The sequence below is a fragment of the Triticum dicoccoides genome, chromosome 5A (assembly GCF_002162155.2).
Source record: "Triticum dicoccoides isolate Atlit2015 ecotype Zavitan chromosome 5A, WEW_v2.0, whole genome shotgun sequence".
In the NCBI taxonomy this organism is placed as follows: domain Eukaryota; kingdom Viridiplantae; phylum Streptophyta; class Magnoliopsida; order Poales; family Poaceae; genus Triticum; species Triticum dicoccoides.
This window is the reverse complement of record NC_041388.1, coordinates 541,705,823-541,715,216: the sequence shown is the minus strand read 5'-3', so window position 1 is coordinate 541,715,216 and position 9,394 is coordinate 541,705,823. Positions and strand designations below refer to the sequence as shown.

The 9,394-nt window shown below is 49.8% G+C and overlaps 1 protein-coding gene across 2 annotated transcripts; it reads right to left on the bottom strand.

Moving 5' to 3' along the window:
* Positions 1 to 2,076: 2,076 nt before the first annotated feature.
* Positions 2,077 to 3,434, bottom strand: LOC119297780. Of its 2 annotated transcripts, none has more exons than XM_037575430.1 (3): positions 3,347 to 3,434; positions 3,014 to 3,189; positions 2,077 to 2,901 (listed from the first exon to the last, which is right to left on the bottom strand). In XM_037575430.1, exons 2-3 carry the CDS (start codon positions 3,176 to 3,178, stop codon positions 2,536 to 2,538), a joined length of 531 nt encoding a protein of 176 aa, XP_037431327.1. In that variant the 5' UTR covers positions 3,179 to 3,189; positions 3,347 to 3,434; the 3' UTR covers positions 2,077 to 2,535. The 2 variants fall into 2 exon arrangements, with proteins under 2 accessions (XP_037431327.1, XP_037431328.1); XM_037575431.1 differs by having other exon boundaries at positions 3,014 to 3,192; positions 3,347 to 3,429.
* Between the last annotated feature and the right edge of the window lie 5,960 nt (positions 3,435 to 9,394).

Below are 9,394 nucleotides of genomic sequence, written 5' to 3'. Positions count from 1 at the left end.
TCGAAAGTTTAGGATTGTGTACTAACTGGTTTTGAAGTTGGGAGTTGTAACTTAAACTAGGGCATGAGTTCAAGATTAAATTATGCACTTCTCTCTTGATCGAACCATATCCAACAAAGTTCAATCATATCTTCCGGAAACCCCAGTAGTTTCAGGTGTTCCGGTAGGTGTAAGTTGTGGAACAATTCCACAACTCTTTAGATGGTTGCTTAACTCATGACTCAATTACTCAACTCGGTGATCAGCCCGAAAAAACATAATTTTCAAGGAGGATTGTTGCGTCTAGGCGCGGTGAAACCGCTCATACAAGTAAGTCAAGTTCCACTGTCGGGGTGTGGATTCCAAACGAAAAATGGGCATGCATCAAAAAGGACCTTCTGCTGCTCTCACGGAGATGCTACACAAGCCATTGTCATCCACCTACACGAGCACTGAGTCCCTCTGGCCCAGTCTAACTTCAAGACGATGTCCTCAAGAGGAGACATGATGCCAAGCAAAGCCAGCGTCGTCATCATCCGACCCGGAAGACCGGATCTAGGGTTTCCCCCGAAGAATGTCGGGCAGGGGAAGGGAGCGGCTGCGACATCGATGCCTCCAACAAGGGGACGGTGCCCGTAGGCGCCGCCATCGACTGCTCCGGTCACAACCGGAGCGCGGCTTTCACCGGCAGCCTCACCCACCCAAACCCGTGACCCAGCAAGCCCTTCCTGCATACCAATTCCATGGCTCACGAGCACTGTTCCACATCTCAGCCCTCAGGCCGCACCCAAGAGGTCGCCGTCCAGCTATCCCGACAGATCTGCATCGAGAAAGCAAAATGCCCAGATCGGGCTCAGCCCCTACTCACCACGCCCAGGAACTTGATGCTCCCGCAACGCCCTCACACCTTCGCGCCGTCCCATGTCCAGCTGGCCGCCATACCCGCCGCCGCGATTGCGGCACGCCAGATCCACGCGTGCCCGCACCACAGCAACTCACACTCCGCGCGCGCCGCCCAGCCTCCAGCTCGCAAGGACGCGCCGCCCGACTACAGCGCGCGCCAGGCCGCGCCGCGCTCGCGCCCGACAGCGCCCTCCACCCGCGCCACCGAGCGCCTCCTCCGCCCAGGGGAGCAGCCCCGCGCAGATCCAGCACCAGGCGAGAGGGAAGAGAAAGGCCCGCCGCCGCCGACGCCGTGCGGGCTTTGCCCGACGGCGCTCGCCGGCGGCGGCGGAGGGAGGGGGTGGAGGTCTGCGGCCTGCGGCGGCTAGGTTTTCGCGCCCGGGCCGCCCCGCGGGGGAGCGGCATGGGGCTGGGGGCGCAACAACCTGATTGTACGACCGCCGGGTTTGAAAGCGGTGGGTGGATTGTACGACCGCCGGGTTTGAAAGCGGTGGGGAGCAGCAGAAGCACCCTCCACATGCAAAGTGTGTCGGGCGAGTTATGTCAGCCAGCCTCGCGGGATTGAAGCGGCATATGTTTGCTCTATCGGACATAGCGTTCCTCTTTGGAGTCGTCGAGTTTGGTGGATATGCTAGTGGCAGCCCGGATTGATATGACGGTTGTCGGTGTGCACCTTGGTAGCGGCGTAAGCGCTCGAGTGCCCGGCCGGGTGTGTCGTGGGGTGTTGGCCTTCTGACATGTTGTATGTGTTGTGGTGCTTTAGGCCTAGTCTTGTTAGGCGCTGCTAAGGTTTTCGCCCGGTTTTCCTTGATAAACTGAGCAACCCTTTCTCATTTCTTCTTTTTTAGCACTCGCCTTATGCAGTGCATTCCTCCTCTGGGGTGTTACTTGTAATACCTCTTTCTGATCAATGAATTTGGCAGCTTTCCTGCCAACATTCCAAAAAAGAAAGGACCTTACTTTGCAGGAGGGCATTCCAAGCCATGGTCACATGGGTCGGGACAGGGGTCACTCAATCTCAGCCGAGAGCATCCACCCGTACGCAGCCCAGCCTCTAGAGGATACGCTAGCGGTTGCCGGAATGAATGAGAAACAATTTTTAACACCAGAACAACATGTGTGCATGGAATTACACCGCAACGATTTTAGCAACATCAATCTAAGCATATATAGAACTCATGTCAGACGATCACATAGAGAAAAGGTGAATACATCAAACATAACCACAATTCATCCAGTCTAATTATACAGTAACCACAATCCATCCAGTCTAATTATATAGCCAGTGTAGCCCAAATGGAGTAACTACTAGAGTCGATCAGGATATTAACACTAGATTCACAAATACTTTTTTTTGGAAATGAAGGTATACCCCGGCCTCTGCATCATGATGATGCATGCGGTCATTTTATTAAAAATGCAGGAAGTATCATCATAAAGATTCACAAATACTACGGCACTAGTACCCCATCAATCTACGTTATTCCCTAGAATAAAAATGCAGGAAGTATCATCATAAAGATTCACAAATACTACGGCACTAGTACCCCATCAATCTACATTATTCCCTAGAACTAGGCTCTCATCCATGGGTACCTCATGAGCTGATTCACGAACATCATCCCTTTGCAGGCAGCTAGCTGAAGCCACAGGCTAGGCTACGCACTGCATGCTTGCGCCGCCCATCACCTCCAGGAGGAGGGCCACGCAGCTGAGGAGGTCGCACACCACCATGAAGCAGATGATCACGGTGTAGTAGATCCTGCCCAAGATGTATCCTGAGTCGGCGGCGTGGAGGATCCAGATGGTGCTGGCGTACATGCAATGGAAGAGGATGGTGACCGCGAGCGCGAGGTAGGCGAGGGCACGGCGGGGCCAGCGACGGTGGCGCGGGAGCAGCAGCGCCAGCGCCGCCGCGGCCGCCTGGGATGCGGCGCAGCACAGCATCCCGACGAAGAGGGCGATTAGCCTGGCTTCCTCCGCGTCCGTCAGCTGGATGCACGGCAGAATGAAGGAGGACTGCAGAGGAAGAGGAACACCATACCAGCTTGGCGCATGATGGATCGGTCGCGATCGATAATGTCAAGCATCCGAGGGGTAGTACACTGTACACGGGTAGGTAGCTGGTTACCTGGATGCACGCGATACGGAAGTAGGCGGCTGTGTAGCCGCTTGCTGCTCCGGAGACGATGCTGAAGGCGTTGATGAGCGCCCATGCGCAGACCAGTGGGACGTCATCCCGGATCTCCTTTTTGGCCTCGCTCGGAGGGAGCAGATGAGGCGTCTTGCCGTCCATGGAGATCCAAGCTACTAGGCAGGAGTAGGACGAGATCAGCAACAACGTATGGTTAGTTCCTCCTCTCTAATTTCATGTCCCCATTCAACATGAAAGAAGAAGAAGAAGAAGAAGAAGAAGAAGAAGAAGAAGACATTAGCAAGATGGCCGGAGATGGAGGGGACTCACCGTCACGTCACTCGCTGGTCGGATGCAAGGGACTTTCTTCCTAGCTTGTTAGCTTGGTGTGCTTCCCTCTGAAGGTGCTCGAGCTGCAACTACAGAGCTAGCTAGTGGTGGAGGGAGGGAGTTTAAGTGGCCGAAGGAGCGACATGGGGCCGCCCCAAAACCCACTACGTGTCGAGCACCGCAGCCTGAGCTGCACAGTCTGGTGCGAGCAGGGAAGCATGTGACGGTCTCATCTCAGGGCAGTGACTAAGGGAAACTACCGGGAAGTTGCCCCTATACCCTCCTTGGCAATGCAGTGGCACGCCTAATATCTTTGCAGGTAGTAGAAAAAGTGTCTATTGTCCCGGTTTGTAAAGGCCTTTTGTCCCGGTTTCTGAACCGGGACTAAAGGGTCGGTACTAATGCCCTGTTCCTTTAGTCCCGGTTCAATCCAGAACCGGGACAGATGGACCTTCACGTGGCCTGTGCGCGGAGCCCAGACAGGAGGGCCTTTGGTCCCGGTTGATGGCAAACGAAGAAAACGGAAGATCGTCATGAACATATATGCATACAGAGAGAAGTGATATCGATCACCTCTCCTTCTCCGAGAGATTGGTCGAACAACAAGTTCTTGTATATCTATCCGACACTACCGGCTACATATATACAATAATTATCTCTTACAAATATAATCTCTTAACATACGGACTCATGGTCCACATAGTATTCTCCGTCTTCAGCGATCACGTGGTCAAGAAAGAGTGCCGCCAATTTCTCTTGAATTGCTCGCATGCGAGCTGGTGCTAGGAGTTCATCCCGCTTCCGAAACATCTAATTTGAAGAAGGGGGTCAATACATATATATATGAATGAATGAAACTCAACACAAATGATGGTAATAAAATAAAATTGTGAATGTTGTTATTTACGCACTTCATATTGTTCGTCAGAGTAGCCCCGCTCATAGGTTGTGTGGCGGATGGACTCGCAAACGTAGTATCCACAGAAATCATTCCCTTGTTCCTGCCACAACCACTTTACAAGAAATAGAGGTCAATCAAACTGATAAGCAAGAATGCCAAATGGTATTGATGAAACTAGCGCTTGAATCAATAGGAGATGCGCGGAACATGCTACTATAGTACTTATTTTCGGGTGTCTAAATTGCAGCTTCTTCGGGAGTCCCGGAGCTTTTTTGGTGAATTTTTTCCAAACCCTGCCAGACAAAAAAAAACAATTACTTGATATATCAGAAAATGAACAAAGTTGCTGATATGGTGGATAATGATCGATTTAACTTACTTCTCGAGCATTTGAGTCATGTCCGCATAGTCCTGGGGATCTTTTCGTCTTGAGTCTAAGACGGTTACTAGTCCCTGCTCAAGCTTAATCTCTAGGAGAATATAGTGGAAACTGCACACGCATGCATAACTCATCAATTACATTACTATAACCTTGACTAATATATAAGGGAAACCGAATATGCACAAGACAGTAACACTCACTTGAAGTTGTAAGAAAAGAGTATTATATCTTTGTTTTCATTTATTACCAATGATTGTAGCAAGTTGGCCTCGGTATCTGCGGCATGAAATTTAACCTTAGTTGCATCTATGAGATATGTGTTAATGAACCCAATATCACCGACTTGTCTTTTCTTTAATTCGACGATCTTCAATCTGCATAATATAGTCAGGATAATTATATATACATGCAATGAAAGAGCTGAGCTATATAGAGAGACTTAATGACAGAAGTAGTACTACTTACAGACAGTAGCAGGTGACCGTTGCTTTATCGAGGGCCAATTGATTGAAAAACTGAAAGAACTCCTCAAATGGAACATGCAACAGATCAATTCCAACGAGGTCATGCTCTTTTTTAACTCTCACATACAAAGTACTCGTCCCCCCAGACTCTCTGCAGATTTTCAAGTACCAATCATGCAATCTTCGCATCATCGTTGATAGAGATCTTTCATCTTTGACGAGAGGCTTCCCATACTCGTATCTTTGTATCTGCACCTCCATGAAATCATAATGTACATCGTCGGGCAGGTAATCTCCAAGATTGCTATAACCGGGCACCATCCTCGGATCATTAGCGACGATGTCGCTAGGCACCTTGAGCGGGGGGCACGATTATTTCGCTTGTTCGCCGAGCTGGGAAATTTGTTTCCCAGCTCGTCGTTCTTTCAGCCTTTGATCACTGACAGTACTTCCCGACCGCTCCGCTTCGGCAAAATTCCTTTCCAATAATGCGCTCATTGTTTCCTTTTGGCGGAGACTTGGGTGGTTTTGTTAGGGCAGCCAGAGTGCGCTTCGCTTTCACCGGATCTACCTTCTCCTCCGGAGCTGGATGTTTCTTTGCTTTCACCCCTTCAAAGAAGTTCCTCACTTCCTCTCGCGCGATCTCGGCGTTCTCCTCCGGGGTCCTCTCGTATGGTAACTTCTCTGGAGTCTTCAGAGAAGGACCGAATCTGTATGTCCTCCCGCCTCTGGCTGTACTGCTAGACGCCGGCAGAGCAGACAGAGCGGTTGTCTTCTTTACTTGCTTACGAGGCAGAGGAGAAGGACTACGACGCGCCGGAGCAGCCGGAGCGGCGACAGGTCTCTTCCGCCCTTGCTGACGAGGCGGAGAAGGAGGAGGCTGGCTGCTCGGGCGCGTCGGCGCAGGCGGAGAAGGAGGCGGAGTGCCACCACGCGCCGGAGAAGGAGCCGGCCGAGTGCCCTGATCGTCACTCGCCGGAGGAGGAGGCGGTGGAGGAGGCGGAGTGCCCTGACTCGCCGGAGGAGGAGGAGGAGGCGGAGGCATCCAGTTCGGAAGGTTGATGAGCTCCTTCCGCCATAGGCATGGAGTCTTCAGAGCAGAACCCAGCCGAGTCTCCCCTTCACCGGTAGGGTGGTCAAGCTAGAGGTCCTCAAATCCCTCCGTTATTTCATCCACCATCACCCAAGCATATCCTTCTGGAATCGGACGGCGGTGAAAAGTTGCGCCGGGTTCAGTAGGAAAAACAGAGCCAACAGCCGCCTTGACCTTCATATTAATTCATTGCGTCATAAGATGGCAATTTTGAGACTCCGTGATAGCATCCACGGGATAGCTGGCAGGAGCTGTCAAGACATGCTCCGGCTGAAGCAGCTCGGTGGAAGCCACGCTGCTTCTCCGCTGAGATGGCGGAGTAGCTTCGGGGGAAGCTTCGGCAGTTCGTTTGCTGCGATCTGCTTCTCGTTCCTCTATCGTTTGTACCCTAGGGTGCAGCGCCTGCAGTTGGGTCTGCTCCACTTTCTTCCTCCTCTCGTGGCATTTGTAACTGCCTGCGTCCAGAAACCCAACCTTCCACGGAATGGAGCCTGGCGTGCCTCGTGTCCGTCCAGGGTTCTCAGGATTCCCGAGGGCCATTGTGAGCTTGTCGTTCTCTCTGTCTGGAACGAACGTCCCTTGCTGCGCTGCTTCGATATATTGCTGAAGCTTCTTGACCGGTATGTCCATTTGATCGTTCGTCCAAATGCACTTCCCTGATACAGGGTCCAAGGTTCCGTCAGCCCCGAAGAACCAAGTCCGGCAACGGTCTGGCCAGTTAATTGTCTCTGGTTCGATCCCTTTATCAACCAGATTATTCTCAGTCTTGGCCCACTTAGGCCGGCTATGAGGTAGCCACCTGACCCCGTGCGATGGTGATGCTTCTTCTTTGCAACATTTTGCTTGTTTGTCGCCGACATCTTCTTACTCTTTTCCGATGTCTTGTGGGCCACAAATGCGGGCCAGTGATCTCTGATCTTCTCATATCTGCCCTTGAATTCTGGTGTCTCTTTATTTTCGACAAACTTATTCAGCTCTTTCTGCCACCTCCTAAATACTTCTGCCATCCTCTTAAGAGCAAAAGACTTGATTAATTGCTTTTTAACTGGCTTCTCCGGATCATCCTCTGGCGGTAGGGTGAAATTTGACTTCAGCTCAGTCCAAAGATCATTTTTCTGCATATCATTGACATAAGACACCTCAGGGTCTTCTGTAGCCGGCTTTAACCATTGCTGGATGCTGATCGGGATCTTGTCTCTAACCAAAACCTCGCACTGAGCAACAAATGCGCTCTTTGTCCGGAGGGGTTCAATCGGTTGGCCGTCGGGCGCGATTGCTATGATCTCAAACTTTTCATCCGAGCTCAACTTTTTCTTCGGGCCTCGTCTCTTTACCGAAGTTGTGCTCGATCCGGAGGGCTAGAAAAAAGAACAAAGACTTAATTAATATGTGTACATACCAAAACAATGAATGCATCAATTAGCTAGTCAGCAGAAGCTTAACTAATATATATACCTGGCCGGACTCGGTTCGGTCACCGGAGACGTCATCACGGTCTCCTTGCACCAGCATTGGGTCACCGGAGCCGTCCTCACGGTCTCCTTCTTGCACCGGCATTAGGTCACCGGAGCCATCATAATCATAGCCAGCTGCTTCCAGACCATCGGTGTCATTGAGAAACAACGAGCAGACGGCATCACTTCCTCGTGCGATTATGTCCCCCAACAATGCTTCTTGTACTTCGTCTCGGGCGGTGTCCATAGTTTCTACAAATATTTACAACATGGCAATTATTATTCAAACATGACAGATGGATATATTAGTGGCAAACATAGAACTAATATTAATTAGTGGCCTCGACGCTGCTTCTCTAGGGTTTGGGTGGCCTCGATGCTGCTTCTCTAGGGTTTGGGGTGGCCTCGAGAACGCTTCAAGGATAAAAAAGAAGAGGAAGAAGAAAAAAAGAGCTCTATTCTTTCTTCTCCTCTTTTTTTCTTCTTCTTCCTCTTTTTTTTATCAGGAACGAGGGTCGTCGAGGGTCGCCGAGTGGTAGAGGAAACCCTAAATTTCCTCTACTCGTTCCCGATAAAAAAAAGAGGAAGTAGAAGAAAAAAAGAGAAGAAGATTCTTCTCTTTTTTTCTTCTTCTTCCTTTTTTTTATCGGGAACGAGGGTCGTCGAGGGTTAGGGTCGCCGAGCGGTAGAGGAAACCCTAAATAGCAAGTATCGTGGGTGTGAGATACATGTGGCCGTCGGTGTCGGACACTACATCCACGTCCCACAAGTGATGCGGGTCGACGCCCGCGTCACTTGTGGGACGTGGATGTACTGTCCGACACCGACAGCCACATGTATCTCACACCGACGATACTTGCTATTTAGGGTATATCGACCCCCCTCGTGTTGAAGTTATCGGGAGGTGGTATATATATCGATCCCCACTCGTGTTGAAGTTATCGGGAGGGGGTATATCGACCCCCCCTCGTGTTGAAGTTATCGGGAGGGGGTATATCGACCCCCCTCGTGTTGAAGTTATCGGGAGGGGTATATCGACGATGATAGACCCGATAAAACATAAGAATATGAAGAAGAAATAAAAAAAGGAGAAGAAGAAAGGAATAGAGGAGAAGATCGAAGAAAAAAAGAAAAAAAGAGGAGAAGAAGAAAGGAATAGAGGAGAAGAAGAAAAAATAGAAAAATTCTTCCTTTTCTTCCTCTCCTCTTCTTCTCCTCTTCCTTTTCTTCTTCTCCTCTTCTTCTCCTTTTTCCTCTTCTTATTTTCCTTTTTCCTCTCCTAAATACATAAAACTTTTCTAGAAATGAAACTAACCTAAAATGTACTAAATCAGAGAACATATATAGAATCCTTTTCTAAATATTTAAATCTAAATTTTGCATATATGAACATATATACACAGAGAACATACAAACATATATACATTTTTATAAAAAACAAAATACAAAATACAAACATATATATGAAAAAAACTGAAAAGAAGCAATATACACAATATATATACTGACATATATACATAATATATGTCGTGGTTCTAAGCCTGACAGTAGAGTGGGAGGTAGGTATGGAGAGGCAAGGTCCTAGCTATGGAGAGGTTGTAAGCACAAAGGATGTACGAGTTCAGGCCCTTCTCGGAAGAAGTAACAGCCCTACGTCTCGGAGCCCGGGGGCGGTCGAGTGGATTATGAATGTATGGATTACAAGGTGCCGAACCCTTCTGCCTGTGGAGGGGGGTGGCTTATATAGAGTGCGC

Excerpts from the sequence above, each read along its gene's own strand:
- LOC119297780 (XM_037575430.1), bottom strand. The coding sequence starts at position 3,178 with ATGGACGGCAAGACGCCTCATCTGCTCCCTCCGAGCGAGGCCAAAAAG. Across the intron at positions 2,902-3,013 it reads TCCGTATCGCGTGCATCCAG|TCCTCCTTCATTCTGCCGTG; the intron begins GTAACCAGCTAC and ends CTTCCTCTGCAG.